Source organism: Lonchura striata, chromosome 3 (assembly GCF_046129695.1).
Source record: "Lonchura striata isolate bLonStr1 chromosome 3, bLonStr1.mat, whole genome shotgun sequence".
NCBI lineage: Eukaryota > Metazoa > Chordata > Aves > Passeriformes > Estrildidae > Lonchura > Lonchura striata.
In genome coordinates, this window is record NC_134605.1 from 111152458 (window position 1) to 111170503 (window position 18046).

Here is an 18046-nt window from a genome sequence, read left to right on the forward strand (position 1 = left end):
CCCTTCAACCCAGCCAGGATGGGGCTGTCCCTCCTTTCTGAGGTGGCAAAATCTTCTACTGCCTTCAAACTAAGCAAACAAAGAAAAGGCCTCCTTTGCTTTATGTGGTTTCACTGGCTGGCAGCAAAACAACCCAAGCCGTGAGAAGGTTCATCCAGAGGTTGGCAGGAAGATTCTCTTTAATTCTGTTTTGACATAACCACATTTCTTTTCCCCTTTTGAGTGAAACTTGAAGAGCTCCTGGCGTGCCAAAACTTGGAAGAAGTCACCATTGTCCACCAGGGAAGCCCATTCTCCCACACTCAGCCCCCAGCAGGACCCTGCCCATTGCCCAGAACGATAAGCACATGGTAGAGGTTAGAGGGACCACGACAGCCTCTGGCTGCAGTGACAAAGACAAAAAGCACACTTGAGATTAAAGCACACCTCCAAGCCTGCTCCACGATCCTGATAAAACCCGCTGCCCAGGAGGGAATTCCCCACTGCCTCTCCTCCAAGCTCCCAAGCTCACACTCACACTTCCCACTCTGCCCCTCTCGCTCTGTGATTTTTCATCTCACCATCACCCACTTCTCCCAGGCCAGGCTTCCTCCAGGATATTCCACTGATCTCGGCTCTTGCTTCACCACCAGTGAGGAAGGAGTCTGCAGAAGGTTCCTGTGTGCCAAGGGGGGATTTTCCTGGGATCATGAACACCCCTGGGACCTGCAGGGGAGCCCAAAATGGTGTCATCAGGGCTGATCTCCAAGCCTGCGCTCCCCTTTGGAGAAGAAGCTTATCCTGGCCAAAGCTATTTTGTTAGACTTGGCCTGGAGCTTTGCATCAGATCTGGGCTTGTGCACTTGCCTCTTCCTTGTCCCATTTGTAAGCTTTGGTTTCTGAGCCGTTTTCCTTTTTTGCACTGTCAGGAGTTTCTTTACCCGTGTTTAGTTGTTGTCAGCTGCAAAATGTTTGTTAAGCCTCTCCACCAAGCTCTTTAAGTGAACGTCAGTGGCTGTCTTCCCTTGGACAATAATGAATGTATATATCGTAAGTGCAGACTATACAGAAAAGTGGCTAAGTCAAGGATCAGAGGGTTTTGTAAAGCCTGTTTATTTTTTTAAATAAGTTTGAGCATTTATATTTTACCACCATTTACGTGGTTTTGGGGAACCCAGATTGTGTCAAGATCTCATGCCAAAACAAGCCAAAAGTTGTTTGATTTCAACCTTTTCTTCCATGAACCATATTTTAAATGATATTTTGTCATTTTAAATGTTTTATTGAAACATGTACTGATGAAAAAAAAAGAAAAAAAAGAAACAAAATGTCATCTTGACAAAAGATTTATACATGAATCAGAAAGTATTTATTTCAATTTTGTACCTTTCCATTTTAATACATTATAATGTATTGACTCAACCGAGATAATATAAACAGTTCATTTTAATAACATGTTTGCAGTGTGCTGTGTCTTCTTGTTCTTTCCTTTCCACTCCACATTGAACAGAGAGATTATGAAACCAAATGTTTTAGATCCTGACAATCCTGAGGTTTTCTTAGACCAGAGCATGAGTGTGTCTCGAGCAGGATCCTCCAGGAGGACAGAACAGGCACTGGGTCAGACCATGGGTTGAGGTCTCCTCAGAGAGCAGAGGACCTGGGTGTAAGAACAGTCCAGGGTCAGGGTAACCCACATGCAGCTGGAAATACAATTGCCTGCTCTGGCTCTGAGTCCTCAGACTGGGAATGGCACCACCATCACCCCAGGTGTCCTGTTTCCATCCTCTGGCAGCAGTGTGGTCCCTGCACTGAGACCCCGGCTGAGCCACTCCCACAGGGACTGAGGTCTGACACCTGTCCTGGCCTTCCTCATCCTCACTCACTCATTCCCTAAGTAAGGATTGACCTCTTCCCCCACCAAATTCAGCACCTATTCCTGATTTTCTTCATTCACCTCCTTTGTCCCCTGCCGTTCCTCCAGCCCCTGCACAGGGAGATGCATTAAACTCCTCACACACACAGGGGGACACATCTCTACTGCTCCCCACGAGCTGTGCTTTGGCTTCTCTGCCTTCTCCTTTGTCAGAGCAATCCCAGACATCAGCACACACTGGGACAGGAACTCACTGAGGGCAGCGCTGGCAGAAGGGTTTGGAGGTGCTGGTGGGTGAGAGCTGGACAGGACCCATCTCTGAAACCCCCCCATGGTCTGGGGCAGCAGGCGAGGGGGGGATTCTGCCCCTCTGCCCAGGTGAGACCCCACCTGCAGAGCTGTCTCCAGCCCTGGGCTCCAACAACAGAAGAACGTGGAGCTGCTGGAGAGAGACCAGAAGAGGCCATGGAGCTGCTCCAAGGGCTGGAGCCCCTCTGCTCTGGAGCCAGGCTGGGAGAGCTGGGGGTGCTCACCTGGAGAAGAGAAGGATCCAGGGCATCTCCACTGTGGTAATTAAAGGGAGCTTGTAAAAAAGAGGAAAAACAACTTATTACACAGACAGATAGTGACTGGACAAGCAGGAATGGTTGTAAGCTAAAAGAGGGAGATTTAGGTTAGATGGGATATTGGGAGGGAATTGTTCCCTGTGAGGGTGAGGAGACCCTGGCACAGGGTGCCCAGAGAAGCTGTGGCTGCCCCTGGATCCCTGGAGGTGTCCAAGGCCAGGCTGGAAGTTGGACAGGGCTTGGAGTAATGTGGGATAGTAGGTGACCCTGCCCATGGTAGGAGGGTGGAACAAGATAATCTTTAGAGTTCCTTCCAATGTAAACCATTCCATGATTTTCTGCTCCAGTTTTCCAGCCTCAGTTTGTGCCCCCTGTTGGGTCCCTCTCCCAGCCCACTCCTGAACCCAAATACACATTTAATGATAACTGATCCCTCAATCCATCACTCCATAGGGAAAACCCACGTATTAAGCAGCCTGTGCAAGCTGTTCTCCCTCACACCTGGGTCTGCCATGCCCTGGTAACTCTTGTCCACAGGACATGCTGCTTGTGAGGACAGGAACGTGCTGGTGAGGGCTCTCTGTGCTGCTGGAGGTTGGTATCATGTGAAGAGTAAATCCTTTTGTGACCATGTGGGAAATGTTGATTCCATCCTGGGATCTGAGGCACCTCTGGCCAGGTCCATCCCCCAAAACTCCAGAGGAGGGGAGGGGTCACATCCAAACCACCTATTGGGAATGGTCTGTTCTAACTCCTGAGGCAAGTCCAAGGGTTAACTGGGACATTTCTAGGTGACCTGATTCAAAACTGCTCAGGAGTGTGCTTGGAAACCAGCATTTGTTTAATTTTTTTTTTGCTATAGATACAAGCAGTGAGGACCAAACCACACAAAAACAAGGTGGTGGTGGGGGTGGGGGGTCATTCATTGCCAAGCCCCACTGGGTGCTGATTTCTATTGGCAGTTTTTGGGTATTATCAGGAAAAACTGATCATATTCTCCATGATTGAAATACAAAGCTACACCCCTCAAGAAACTGCTGTTCTCTTCTCCCTGGTGGGGGCTTCTGTGGCAGTGGAAATATGGACTTGAAATTACTCCAACCTTATATTTGAAAACAGAATGAATGCCCAGTACAGACTCCAGGAAAATTCCTCCTCAAATTTGTCAGTTGGGTCCAGTTCCGTTATAAAATACCTGATCCTGGGAGATGACTGGGAAAGAGGACTTCTGGTACAGCGATGTCCCAAAATCTTGGAGATTTTCTCCAAACGTTATCAGCTTCATCTTCAAAAACTCCCTAAAATAACCTTTTGTACCACAACATTTCCAGTTTTCTGTAGGCAGGAGCCCACAGCTATGAAGGTCCAGTATTTCATTGCATCTCAAAGGATACAGAGTAGGAAAGGAGGTGTCTCATGCACAACAAGAGCTCAAACCAAACATCCTTGTGCTTCCCAGAGGCTCTGGGCAGGATCTGGATTTCAGGACATTGCCAAAGTTTGGTTGGAAGGCAGGTGTGGGAGATATTGAATGGGAAAAGAAGGAGAAAAGGGTGGGAGGCTGTGCGGCCTCAATGTCACACCTCAGAGACATCAAAGAGAGTTCATAGCTTATGGACAGGCATCTGGAAGAAAACCAGTGTGGGCACTCACTGCACATGGTGTCCTTTATTCTGACTTGAATTTCCCTTTCTGGACATGTCACAGCATCACAGGCATTTGACACAACAAACACAGACTGGAGCAGAGTGGTTGGAAAGATGGAAAAGGCCCTGGGGGTGATGCTGACATGGGCCAGGTGTGCCCAGGTGGGCAAGAGGCCAAAGGTACCTGGGCTGTGCCAGCTCTGGGGTGGCAGCAGGACCAGGGCAGTGCTGTCCCCTGTGCTGGCACTGCTGGGGCACCTCCAGTGCTGGGGACAGCTCTGGGACCCTCCAGCAAGAGAGACATTGAGGGGCTGGAGTGTGTCCAGGGAAGGGAATGGATCTGGGGAAGGGTCTGGAGCACCAGAGTGTACTGAAGGATGAGCCCTGAGATGAAAAATTCCTACCCCTTCATGCCCTCAACTCCTCAGATGTGTCAAGAGTGGAGAGATACCTGCACCTTTCCATATAAAATGGAAACTCTCTGGGCCATGAACCTCAGGCAAATGTTTTTGCAATGGGGTCTTTGAGGCTGGGACACAGAGGAAAAGGGAGAGAAGAGGAGTAGGATATAGGGATGAGGATGAAGAGGTCCTGGGACAGTGGGAGAAGCTGAGAAGGAACCTTAGGGAACACAGAAGCAGCCATGAACTCCTTAAGGGTGAGAAGGGAGGCGGAAAATGCCAAGGGAAGAATTCCAAGGGATTTCACCCAGCACTAGGACCAGAACAGAGCAGCAATCCTGGAAAAACCATCTTTCACCTATTTGAGCAGGGAAAAAACAAGTGAAGCAGTTCCTTCCCACAGCAATGGTTTCTCTCCTGCTAGCACCCATCCCAGGACAACCTTCTGACAGAAGAAGCTCCCTGTTCCCTTTAATCAACCTGCAGGCTTTCATTTTAGCACTTTCCCTAACAATTTTGTCTGGTTTGCTGCTAACAAACAACTTCTGGAGAGGACAACTGCAGTTCAGTCCACAACCTGTTTTTCGTGCTGCCCCTCATCTGCCTGAGGAGAGAACTCCTGCCATGTTACAGCACAAGGTAGGTAGCAGCTGCCTCTACCTAGACCAGATATTCAGTGGGAATTTCCTGGAAACTCTTCCACTCTTTGGTTCTGTAGGAAAACTCATGGAGTGGGTCAGCATGGCCACGCCCAAACTGCATGCTGGGGCTAAAAAACAAAGGAGTGAGGACAAAGGAATGGGTTGAAAAGAAGTGTGGGGTGAGACAGCAGGAGCAGCTTTCTCTGGATAAGCAGACACTGGGGAGGTTCTTTGGGTGGGAGCTGAGCACTCCCAAGTGGAGGTGAAGAAGGGGTTGGATATGATTCAGCATGACTGTGTGGGTGGCACTGTCCTGCCCTGTGGCAGCAGCCACTTCCTGAGTGCCACCAGTAAAGGGGACACTGCTCCACAATTTGTTAGGGGTACCCCTCAATAGATTAAACTGATTTTTCCAATTCTCTGCCTACAATTTACAAAACCTCTGACCATATGTGCCTGTGCATCTTACCTGTTTGTGAATCTCTCTCTCCCTAGAACAAACCAGGACCTGAGTGCTGCAGTAAAGTGGAGATTTTCTTCCCAAGCTGAGCACTTTCCCAAGAGCTCCAGAGAAGCTTAAACAAACAATGGCATTTACAAGCACTGGTAGTGCTGCTGCTTCCTTTAGCTGTGGATTTGGAAGTGTCTGTGGGATAAGTGTGCCACAATAAATTCCCTGTCTTGTTGACTCCACGATGGGTGAGCAAAGGAAAGCTCCAGCTCAGCTCCTGCTTTACAGAGGAGAATTCCTTCCCAACATCCCATCTATCCCTGCCCTCTGGCAGTGGGAAACCATTCCCTGTGTCCTGTCCCTCCATCCTTTGTCCCAAGTCCCTCTCCAGTTTCTTGGAGCCCTTTTAGGATCTGGAGGGAGCTTTGAGGCCCCTCTGAAGGTTTCTCTTCCCCATTATGAACAGTTCCAACTCTCTCAGCATCATTCCTTGATGTTTGTGATGCTTCCATGGGCTTCATGAGAGAATCCTGTTCTTCTAATGTGTGGGAAAGGGACAGGGACATGGGCTGGCAGTGAATGACAGCGATGTCCCCAAACCTGGTATTCCCCAGTCACTGTCAATGGGAAGCTCACAGGACAAAGTGTAGATGAGAGAAAAGAAAACCAACGTGTAATTAAAGAGCTAATGAGCCCATCTTGGCTATTTTTAGTGCTCTTTTATTTTCCAGTGGTTGCTCAAACAGCCCCAAAATGACAGTACTGGGTCAGCCTTGAAAGTGCGGCTCCACTTTGAAAAGTGAGCAATGTCCTTGTGGGTTTCCCTCTTTATTTCTTTTCAAAAGCCCTAAATCTAATTTGCTCTGTTTACAAAGCTGAGCCCTGCTGGGACTGAGAGCAGTGCTGGTTCTGAAATCTTCAGAAGGAGCCTCCATCCTGCCACAAGAACATCCCAACAACCAGGGCTAATGAATAAAACGGGCTGGAAATTGGCTGCATTAAAATCATTTAAAACCCGTTGCAGGTCTATTTTTTTTCTTCAGTGCTGACCTCTGTTTGCTGCTGCTGGATCCTGACAAGTCTTCAGCACATAATTCTTTATGAATTATATATCAAACACGCTCTGCTGGGCCTGGCATTTCTTCCTCCTTTTGGAAAGCAATGAACTTTCCTTACAACCGTTTGCAAATAAAAAAAAAAAAAGCAAGCTCTCTGGGGCAGGGATGGTTTGTTTAATTTTACCAGGTTCTTCCTGATATTTTTTGTGGGTTCTGTTGAAGTGAGCCATTGGCATTGCTTTTGTGCTGCTCAATATTTCTTTTTGTGCTTCATGACCAGAGGAATGATTCCTGTATCTACAAAAGTGCCATTTTCTTCTGATCTCACATGTGTGGTAAATAAAACTCCAACCCCTGGCAACAAATGTCTTGTGCAAATGAAATTTGCTGCCCAGTTGCTTCTCAGAAAAAGAACACAATAGTGGTGGAAAGGGATTAATTTTGAAATCTGAACCAGCATCTGCAGGAAATCCTTCTTTTTTTCCCTTTCTTTCCCATCTCAGTTAGAGCAAAGCAAGTGACTGTTTCATGGGATTAAATGGGACACTTTATTTTGCAGAGTGAGCTGCACTTTACAGAGGAGCAATTACCACAGGGTTTGGTTTTGTGGTTAAGCCATTGCATCGGGCCTGAGGGAAAATGCCTTCTCAGAGGACTTCCTGAATTAACTCATAAAGTGATAAAATCTGGAGAACTGGAGGAGCTGGAGAAGCCTTTGGGCAGCCACCTATCTTCCTTCCCCATTCTGTGGTCAGGTCAAACAGTCCATCCATGACAAATGTGACCATCAAAAATGACAATCCCAGCAGCCCTTAGCCATTCCCAGGTGTTCTGTGCCCTGCCTGTTCTCCAACACGCTCAGTTATGTTGGATCCTGCTTTTCCAGGTGGCACAAGGAAACCAATCCATCTCTAGCAGCCTGCACTGCTGGAGCTCCTGTGTGCTTTTCAAGCCCAGTTCATCCAAGCTTTTCCTCAGACCATCTTTTTCTCTCATCTGCTTGTGTCCCTTCCTCTCCTCTCTGTTCTATACCTGGCTCATTCCTGATTTCCTGAAGTGCATTGGCCAGGTATGGGCACGTTGTTACAGCTGTGGGGTTTTTCCATCTCTGAGACTGGGAGCAATTATCTTCTTCCATCACAGGTAATGGGTCCAGAAAGGAATTGGTTCTTTTGAACCAGTTTTTTACTAAAGGTTCTCATTTCACTTGTCATTTTCTAGCTTTACTCCTTCCTCCTTTTTTATTTCCCCCCAGTGTTGGTGCCTCTTGGTCATTCCCACTTTCCCAAATCGGCTGGTGCCCAGATGAAAAGTTTTGTGCCCTTTTGACTCTTAGCCACCAAATCCAGAATCATGGTCAGAGACAAAAAATTGGGTTGGTTTGTGGAGGATTATCCCCAGTGAATTATTCAGGATTTTCCCAGGGACTGGAGGCAAAGTGGCTCCTCCATGATTCCCTGGACTCCATCACCCTTCCTCCCAGTATGATCATTACTGATTCAAAGGCTGTTACATGACAATTCTCAAAATCTCCAAGCTGACCTTTCCCTGAGTTACAAACCTCCAAGTGGATACATCAATTTTCTTCCTACTCCCAAACCCTCACCATTAAATTCTCTTCAGATTTCATGAAAATCTGAAAACAAGAAACCTGCAAAGCCTTCTGTCTCCTGTCAATGCTTCTTACAGGCTTTTTACCTCCTCACCTACCTCAGGGTGAGACCAAGGCCAGGTTGGATGGGACTTGGAGAAATCTGGGCTAGTGGAAGGTGTCCCTGACCATGGCTGGGGGTGGAATGGGATGAGCTTCAAAATCCCTTCTAATCCAAATCATCCCATGTTTCCATAAAGCCCACTCTGATGAACTAGCAAGAGCGATAATAAGACTATAAACACACTGCACTCATGGAATAGAAGGAAAATAATCAGAATTCCTCTCTGCTGCCTCTTTCACCATGCTCCCTCCAGTGCTCCCAGCCAGCCACTGCCCAGCACTGCTGAGCTCTGTGCTGGCAGCACTTCCAGGAACAGCTTCCCTTCTCCCTGATCCTGCTCGTGCTCCTCAGTGCCCCATTAGCCATTCTTTGAACCCCTCATCTCCTGGCTGCGGGCACTCGTTGTGACATCCTTTGCTCCGGGGGTCACAAGTTGTTAATCTCTTGCTCCCTGCCTGGCGCTTGATGGGTGGCTTCTCCCACCAGAGCTCACCTCTAATCCGTGTGCTCCCTCGAATCAGTGTCCGAAATCAAAGCTGTCTTGTCGTTTTAAGGTCTCCAGGCAGTCCTTGTCCCTAGTGCTTCCATCACACCTCTCCCAGGACTCCCTCAATAAGCATTTCTAGCCTGGCCTCAGGCCATTTATCGCACAACAGAGGCTGATTTGCTTCACAAAGGACTTGTTGCACAGATGGGACTCACATCCTATTTCTTTCCTTGCTTTCCTCTTCTTTTCCCCCCCAGCTTTTCTCTTCCTGGCCATCTCTCCCTCCTCACATCTCCCTGATCTATGGGGCATTGGAATGGGGCCCTTCTGCAGGGCACGGAGCTGCTCCTTAGCTGGAAAATGTAATTCTCTCCTTCCAAGGGTCTCCTCCAGGTGAAGAGGAGCCTGGCAAGGTGAGTTTCAGGCTCAGATGTGCTTCCAACCCCCCTCCGCTTTCCTGCTGCTTCAATTCCCGTGTTGCCAACTCTGCTCATCCCAGCTGGATCTTTTCCTATGACCCCAACTCATCCTGGGAGCGGCACCAAAGGAATTCCCCAAAGCCTGAAGGGACCCTGGAGCTGAAAGAAATCTGTAAGGAGGTGCTGGGAGGAAAATTCCCTGCTCAGACTCCGAGCCCTGGGTGATCCTTGCGGGGCTGGCCCTCGGGAAACAGCTCTTTCCAAGGAAGAACCCCAAATTGAATGCCCACCAGGCATCTTTATCCCTTTATTTTCCAGAGCAGAGCTACATCTCAACCCCCCCCTCCAAGCACACTGGAAACAAGATTTTAGGCTATTTTCTTAGTGGGCTGGAATCACGCATAGGAGAAAATATATATTCAAACATTCATGCATTTTTCTTTCCTGTGACACCAGCTTTTAGTCAGGAATGTAATTGGGAAACACACATTGCCCCCAGATGGAACCTTTTCTCTGCCTAATTTCACTGCCCCTATGCATATTCGTGGACTTAATTGTTTTATAAACTCCTAATTTGAAAGAACTGTGTTGGATAATTTGGACCTTGACCTCAAGCTTCCCGTTAAGCAAATATTAAATAATAATTAAATCAAGTACGACCTCCTTTGTGTTCTCAGTTGAGATTTTTTGCCATCAGGGAGTGAGAGCTCTGGAGGCAGAAGTGCTCTGATGCAGCCGAATATTAAGTTTCAAAACCAAACAAGAGAAAAATCTCAACCTCAAGGCATCCTTTAACAGAAATTACTTCACATTTTCCACCTCCAGTGATGTCTTAATGCCACAGTGAAGCTGCTCCAAACGTGGGGAATGCTGCTCCCTATTGGAGCGATCAAATACAACACTCAGCTCGCAGCCAGGAGACTTAAACCTCTCCAAAATTAAAACAAGAGCAGAATCCAGCTGGTGTGAAATGGGTCACACAAGTGACCATCCCCAAACACATGACACACCGGTGACAGTAAAATTACATTGATGCAAAAGAGATCTTAGATGTATAATTCATGGCAATGCTACTGCCAGGAAGGGCACTTGGATCAGGGAATACAGGTAGAAGGATAAGGGAGGGATAAATTATTTTAGTTCAGCTCCAGATGACCTGAAACAGTGGCCATTACAGAGAATTCCTGGGTGGTGGTGGCAGGGGATGAGGAGACTTCCTACAATTCCCTCAGAGGAGGAGGAAATGGCCTCAAGTTGTGCCAGAGGAAGTTTATTTTGGAAATTGGGGAAAATGCCTTCACTGAAAGGGTGATCAAACATTGGAACAGCTGCCCAGGGCACTGTTGGAGCCCCCATCCCTGGAGCGATTTAAAAGCCGTGTGGATGTGGCACTTGGGGACATGGGGCAGTGGTGGCCTTGGCAGTGCTGAGGGAATGGTTGGATTTGGAACCTTTTTCCAATCTGAGGGATTCTGTGAGGATGCTGGTGAGTGACCTGTGAGCACTGGAAAGGAGATGAGGTGACACAGAGCTGGGGAAGGGTCTGGAGCACCAGGAGGGGCTGAGGGAGCTGGGAAGGGGCTCAGCCTGGAGAAAAGGAGGCTCAGGGGGGACCTTGTGGCTCTGCACAACTCCTGACAGGAGGAGACAGCCAGGGGGGGTCGGGGTCTGCTCCCAGGGAACAGAGACAGGATGGGAGGGAACAGCCTCAAGGTGTGCCAGGGGAGGGTCAGGTTGGACATCAGGAAGAATTTCTTCCCTGCAAGGGTGGTCAGACATTGGAAGGAGCTGCCCAGGGGGGTTTGGAGTCCCCATCCCTGCAGGTGTCCAAGAAAGGTCTGGACGTGGCACTCAGTGCTCTGGGCTGGTGACAGAGTGGGGATCAGTCACAGGTTGGTCTCAGTGATCCTGGAGGCCTTTTCCAATCTTAATTCCATGATTCTGTGATCCTATGTGACTCTAGGAACACAGAAAGAGGGCTATTTATGGTTGATTCTGATCTCCAAGGATTTCCTCCTGGAAGAAAAGCGTTAAGTGAAGCTTTTGAACAGGAAAATATCTCTCTGCCACAAGGTGAAGGTCTGGGCAGTATTTATTTGTTTTCACATCAGTCGAGCCTGATGAATGTGACCTGAAAGTGCAGAGAACTGGCAATAAAGTCTGGGCAGAACAAACCCCGTAAGGATTCCTGGCAGTGGGATATGGCCTCAGAAAAGTATAAAAGGACCAGTTCAATACCCTTGTTTAAAGGAGGAAGTGGGGCAGCCAGAGCAGCCAGTTTAATAGGACCTGAATATGAACTATTAAAAATAAATCACCAAGCTAATTATAAATTTAGATATTTGCCAGGCTCAAGCTCCATTGTACCAAGGTAACTTTGCTGACAGACTGAAGGTGTCTTAGAGAGGAACAGACATAGATAAAATGTTTGTTTGCTTTGTCTATGAAAAAAAGACCAAAAAAATCTTTTAAAAACTGTCTTGCACAGAGTTCCCAAAGCAAACAGGGAACTGTAAGATAAATCCTAAGGCACAGAGGCAAAGCAGTGGGAAAAGCTGAGCTGGGGAGCTGTAACCCAGCTGCCAGCCAGATGGGAGGGTGGATGGAGAAAGAGCAGTGGGAAATCTGTCCTGATCCTCTCTGTGAGGAAAGGCTGGGGGAATTTGTCTTGCTCTGCCTGGAGAAGAGAAGCTTTGGGGTGACCTAATTGTGGGCTCCCAGTACCTGAAGGGAATTTAAAGGAGAGCTGGAGAAGGACTTGGGACAAGGCATTGAGGGACAGGACACAGGGAATGGCTGCACACTGCCAGAGGGCAGGGATGGATGGGATGTTGGGAGGGAATTCCTGGCTGTGAGGGTGGGGAGGCCCTGGCACAGGTTTCCCAGAGAAGCTGTGTCTGCCCCTGGATCCCTGGAAGTGTCCAAGGCCAGGCTGGATGGGTCTTGGAGCAAGCTGGGATAGTGGAAAGTGTCCTTGACCGGCAGTGCCTGGAGGGCAAAGAAGCCAAAGTGATCCAGGAGTTCACCAGGAAGAGCATTTCCAGCAGGTCAGGGAGTGATCCTGCCCCTCTGCTCAGCCCTGTGAGGCACATCTGGGCTGCTGTGTCCAGCTCTGGGCTCCTCAGGACAGGAGGGCCACGGATCTCCTGGAGCAGGCCCAGCAGCAAGGATGATGGAGGGCCTGGAGCATCTCCCTGGTGAGGAAAGGCTGAGGGAGCTGGGGCTGTTCAGCTTCCAGAGGAGGCACAGCTGAGAGGAGCCCTCAGCCCTGGGTGTCCCTGTGAGCAGGGAGGGTCAGAGCAGGGCCAGGCTCTGCTCTGGGACCAGCAATGGCACCAGAGGAACGGGCAGGGACTGATCCCAGTGAGTTCCACCTGGACAGGAGGAAGAAATGTCCTGTGCAGTGACTGAGCACTGAGCAGATTGTCCAGACAGGCTGTGGAGTCTCCTCACTGGGGATATTCCAGAACTCTCTGGACACAATCCTGTGCTCTGTGCTATGCTGGAGCAGGGAGGTGGCACCAGAGGAACCATTCCAGCCTGACCCTGGTCCCTTCCAACCCAACCCATCCTGTGATTCTGGGCTCAATCCTCCCATTACCAACCTGACTCAAGGTATTGAGGACACCTGGGGCACTTCCAGCTGGGAAGGAGAAGGAGAGACACCAAATATCCACAATTCAGAACGGCACAACAACATGAAAAGACACAAACATGGATTCAGTAAATGGTAAAAGACAGAATTAACACACCCCATGGAAACAGAATATAAAACCACTACACAGCAGTTCTATAAAAGGGATATTAAATAACAAAATATTGCACTTAGATGCAAAACGCACGCAAAAGGAGAGCCTGAGGAAGCTGCCTGAAGAACTCATATTTTGGGTGCTGGTCTTCAAATAAAATAACAGAATAATATGGAAAACCAACTAAAAAAAAAAAAAAAAAAAGAAAAAAAAAGTGCTTCCTGTATAGAAATGCTTTGATTCAGCAACTCATCAGAGAGGTTGCTTCACTCCTCACCTCACTGCTTAAATACAATTTGTGGCAAAAAGGAAAAAATATTTTGTCGTGTTCACCCCACTCCCATTTGACAGAAAGGCAGGGATGTTTCTCAAGATGCCTCTGTGTATCTGCCCCCAGTTCCCTCCTGTGAAAAACGACAATCACTTGGTTTTTCAAATTTTAAAAGTTTAATAATAATAAAATGGTTATAAAAATAGTAATACAATTAGAGTAATAAAGTTTAGAGTTAGGGCAATTACAAGACAATAAAAAACAAAGAATTACAGATGTCCAAATGCTCTCGGACACTAAGTCACGAAAAGCATCCCTTGTCAACAAAGGAATAACCTACAAAGCCTTAAATGCCTGTTGCATATTCATATATTTTATACATTATGCATAAATTTCTTTGCAAATTAAGAACTTTTCTGGTTTTTGTCAACTTCTTCTCCTTAATCTTGCTGGTTCCAAAAAGACAGAGAGAAGGTGGAAGAATGTTTGTCTTTTTTGATAAGGAGGCTGTACCTTTTTATGGGTCCCCTTTGCTGACATCTCTGTGTGGAGAGTTTCTTGATTATCTCATCTTCCTGCTTGAGCTTGTAACAAATCCTACATCGCAGAGTTTCTATTTTAACATTATGCTGTGACCTAAAATACATTTAACGCACTCCTTAAAAGAATTACTACAGCATAACTTTCTAACATTACGCATCTAATATTCGTTGTCACATTTGCGAAAAGCCAATCATAAAATATACATTTTCCACACCTCCCACAACAGCGAGATTTGGGGAAATCCAGGGACACCCCCACCTGAAATTCCCTGGAATATTCACCCTGCCCGTGCCCCTTTATTCCAGCCACACATAACCAGCGCTGCTCATCCCCTTCTCCCTGCTCGGAAACAGCCGGTGCACAGCCGAGGGGCGTTTTGAGATATTTATTAGAATTTTAACAAATCTGCAAACTTTTTTTTTTTATTCTTCGTTTTCACTGTGGTGCCCGCCGCGCTCGCCTGTTTTAAAACATTTTTTTTAATCAGGCGCTGCTGGGGCAGAGGTGGGGAAAGGCGCCCTGCAGGGAGGGAGGCCCCCAAGATGGCGATGCTGGCGGAGCGTGAGTGCCGATGCCGGCGGGAATGCCGCGGGAATGGGGACGAGCCGCTGCTCCGGGAGCGGCCTCAGAGCCTCCCCACAGCCCTGCCTGAGGGGCCCGGGCCGCGCTGCCCCTCCCGATGGCTGCGGAGGGGTCCCAGGGCCGGATAAAGGCGTTCGGGGGGGGTTCCAGAGTTGAAGAAAGGGGAGTGCAAGGACTGGGAGAGGTGGGATGAGGGGTCCCTTTGCGCGGGAAATGGGGTGCTCTGAGTCAGGGGAAGGGGTTCAGGGGTTCCTGGTGGGCTGGGAAAAGCAGGAATGGGGGTCGGGGGGCCCAGTGTCTGGGAAAACGGGAGGTCTGGGAGCTGGAGACCCAGGCCGCGGCGGCAAAAGGGGCTCAGGGCGTCCCCGATGCGGAAGAACGAGGGGATTCGGGTCTGAGAAAGGCAGGAATGGGAGTGTGGGGGATCCCAGGGCCAAGGAAAAGAGGGGCTGGGAGACCTGGGCTGAGGCAGGAGGCGCTTGCAGGGTCCCTGGGGGTGAAAAACGGAGGGTCGGGTCTGGGAAAGGCAGGAAGGGGCGTCGGAGGGTCTCAGGGTTAAGGAAAAGGTGGGGTCTGGAGGCTGGGAGGGCCAGGAAGGGGTTCCAGGGAGGGGGCATTGGTGCAGGGGGCTCATTGTGGGGTCTGTCTTGTTCCAGGCAGGGCAGGAGCACTGGGAATGTCCCTTGGACACCCTTAGGGACAGCTTGTCCTGCCCCTGGCTCGAAGCCATCTCTGGTCGTGTGTTTGATGGGAGACACCTCCAGCCCGGGGGTGTGGGTGCTGGTGTGGGTGTGTCACATCCCCTCCACCCAGGGGATGTGACAGAGCTGTGTGTTGGGTGCTGGGGACACCCAGGGGACATTACAGGGCCAGGTGTGGGTGCTGGGGACACCCAGGGGATGTGACTGGGCTGGGTGTGGGTGCTGGGGACACTGAGGGGACATTACAGGCGAAGTGTGGGTGCTGGGGATACCCAGGGACATTACAGGGCCAGGTGTGGGTGCTGGGGACACTGAGGGTGTAGATTTCTCAAGGTCAGGATTGAAGGCACTTGGGATGGTATTTCATGTTCAGACTTGGGTGTTTATTATTTCTTATCTGTGTTACAGTCTCACTACAGTGAGTTCAGCTTTCTCATTAGCAAGGCACAAAATGGCTACTGCTTGTTACAAGGTCTTTTAAGATTAAATTATCCAATTAAGAAAGGACACCTCGATTATTTTCCCTTTTAACCCAAAAACTGTTTTCTCAAAGCCCTCAATCTGGATTTTCTGTCCAATTACAAAACATCACCCAAACCCATGAAGAAAAAAGAAGGTGGTAGAGAACAACAACCCCTTTCCACCCTAAAACCTCCATCTTGCTTCATATTTATTTCTATATTCTAAAACCCCAAACTCTTTTAAGTTTTCCACCCTATGATATTACACACTTCTAACCAACTAGAAACCCGTAATCCCAGTGCTGTTAATCAATTTTAAAAGGCTGTTCCACGACCTCAGGTCAAATGCAGTGTTCTCTTGTGGGTCTATGCCTTTAAGCACAGAAAGTTTTAAATCCTCAGCATCCAGAATTCCAGCAGGGGGGACGTGGCAGGGCTGGGTGTGGATGCTTGGGTCATTGCTGGGGCGGTGCTGGAGTTGAGCTCAACCTGTGCCAATCTCCCACTTTTAGGGACTCTCCATGGGAGGATTTGGAGGTGGGGAAGGCTCTGGAGGGACCAAATGAGCAGTGACCGAGGGCACTGGAGGGGACTGGGGTCATATGTTGGGGATGCAGAAGGGTGAGGTCGACTGAAGAGTTTAAAAGATGGTTTATGGCAAAATCAGTCATGGAAGAGCAAGACTGAGGTTGTGACATTCACACCCATCACATCAAGAAGCTGTTATAACTCTAGTTACAAAGCCTTTTCTAAGGCATTATCCAAATTTCTGATTTCTTATCCAATCAGCTGCTTCCACAAAGTTCACGGGCATCTTCACAACCAATTGCTAATGGCTATGTTTTACATGATTTACCTTAATTTATCTTTTTCTATCTAATGGTGCAACTCTACTGAACCTTACTGCTGTATCTTCTACTTTTTATCAACTCTATAACAAGTTCTATTGTTAAACTTGAATTTTTTTTCTACCATCTTGCTCAGCATATTTGCTCATTTATACGAGGCCTAGGTCTACTTGCTTAAAACATATTTCTGCTTAAACTGCAAACCTTTATTCTTATTTTGTGTCTGTTTCACTGTTCTATTCTAAAGCTTCAAGGCTTCTCCAGGGCCTTAAATCAAACTCCGTATCCATCTCTGTCTCTGCATTTCCCAGTCAGAGCTCACTGGGGCTGCAGCTCCTCCTGAGGGACAGCTCCAGTCCCTGCTCCCAGTGACAGGAGCCAGAGAACAGCTGGGGCTGTGTCAGATTTAGGTTGGATATCAGGGAAAGGTTCTTCCCCAGAGGGTGTCTGGCACTGGAACAGCTCCCCAGGGAATGGTGACATTCCCAAGGCAGCCAGAACCCCAGGAGAGTTTGGACAATTCTCCCAGGGATGCACAGGGTGGGATTGCTGGGGTCTCTGTGCAGGACCAGGGGTTGGACTGAGTGGTCCTGGCAGGTCCCTTCCAGCTCAGGATATTCCATAATTCTGTGGATTTTGTTTAAGCTTCCCTGATATTGGAAACAAAGAGCTTCAGTTTTGCCTCTGAGGGGATGGAGAAGTTGGGCTCCCTGTTTCTGACAGGTCACCCTTGGCCAAGAGCTCAGGGTCTGATGAATTTCTGTGCTGGGCTGCAGGAAATATGGACAATACAAATAACAAATATGGTGTACACTGGGAAATCAAGATCTGGTTTAAGGGAAATAAATCTGCATTTGCACATGGAATTTTTTAGGTATTTTCTGTGTAAACTTCGGTGTAATTTTATTCAGAATTTATTATTTTATTTGGACATGTCAATAATGGACTCATTTGGAGCAGAAGGGACCTTAAAGCTCATCCGGTTCCACCCCCTGCCATGGGCAGGGACACCTTGCACCATCCCAGGTTGCTCCAAACCTATCCAGCCTGGCCTTGGACACCTCCAGGGATCCAGGGGCAGCCACAGCTTCTCTGGGCAACCTGTGCCAGGCTCTCCCCACCCTCACAGCCAGGAATTCCTTCCCAATATCCCATCCATCCCTGCCTCTGTCAGTGTGCAGGATGTCCCTCCATCCCTTGTCCCAAGTCCCTCTCCATCTCTCCTGGAGCCCCTTTAGGCACTGAAAGGGGCTCTGAGCTCTCCCTGGATCCTTCTCTTCTCCAGGGGAACACTCCCAGCTCTCCCAGCCTGGCACCAGAGTTTTGTCCTTCCTGTTCCCCCCAGACCATCTCTGGGCACACAGCAGGGGTTTGGATGGGAAATTTTAGAAATTATAATTAAAAACATGCTCCAGACATAGAATTCGTCTTGGAAAAGGGATTAGTAATGGATCTTTTCCAGATCATTGAATTTCTGAGTGAAGGAGTTGAGTTGTGCAGCCCTGGCACAGCTGGCCAGGGCAGTGGAGGAGTCCCCATCTGTGGAGGGATTTAAAATCCGTGTGGATGTGGCACTTGGGGTCATGGATCAGTGGTGGCCTTGGCAGTGCTGGGGGATGGTTGGACCCGGTGATCTTGGAGGTATTTTCCAA

The 18046-nt window shown here is 48.6% G+C and overlaps 1 protein-coding gene across 1 annotated transcript in view; it reads left to right on the forward strand.

The window, feature by feature from the left end:
• The first annotated feature begins 14292 nt into the window (after nt 1–14292).
• PINX1 (PIN2 (TERF1) interacting telomerase inhibitor 1) overlaps nt 14293–18046 on the forward strand; it is a 61773-nt gene continuing 58019 nt past the window's right edge. The window contains exon 1 of the mRNA XM_021540533.3: nt 14293–14363. Within this exon, the coding sequence (XP_021396208.2) occupies nt 14345–14363 (19 nt within the window). The 5' untranslated portion in view covers nt 14293–14344. The remainder of the gene's footprint in view (nt 14364–18046) is intronic.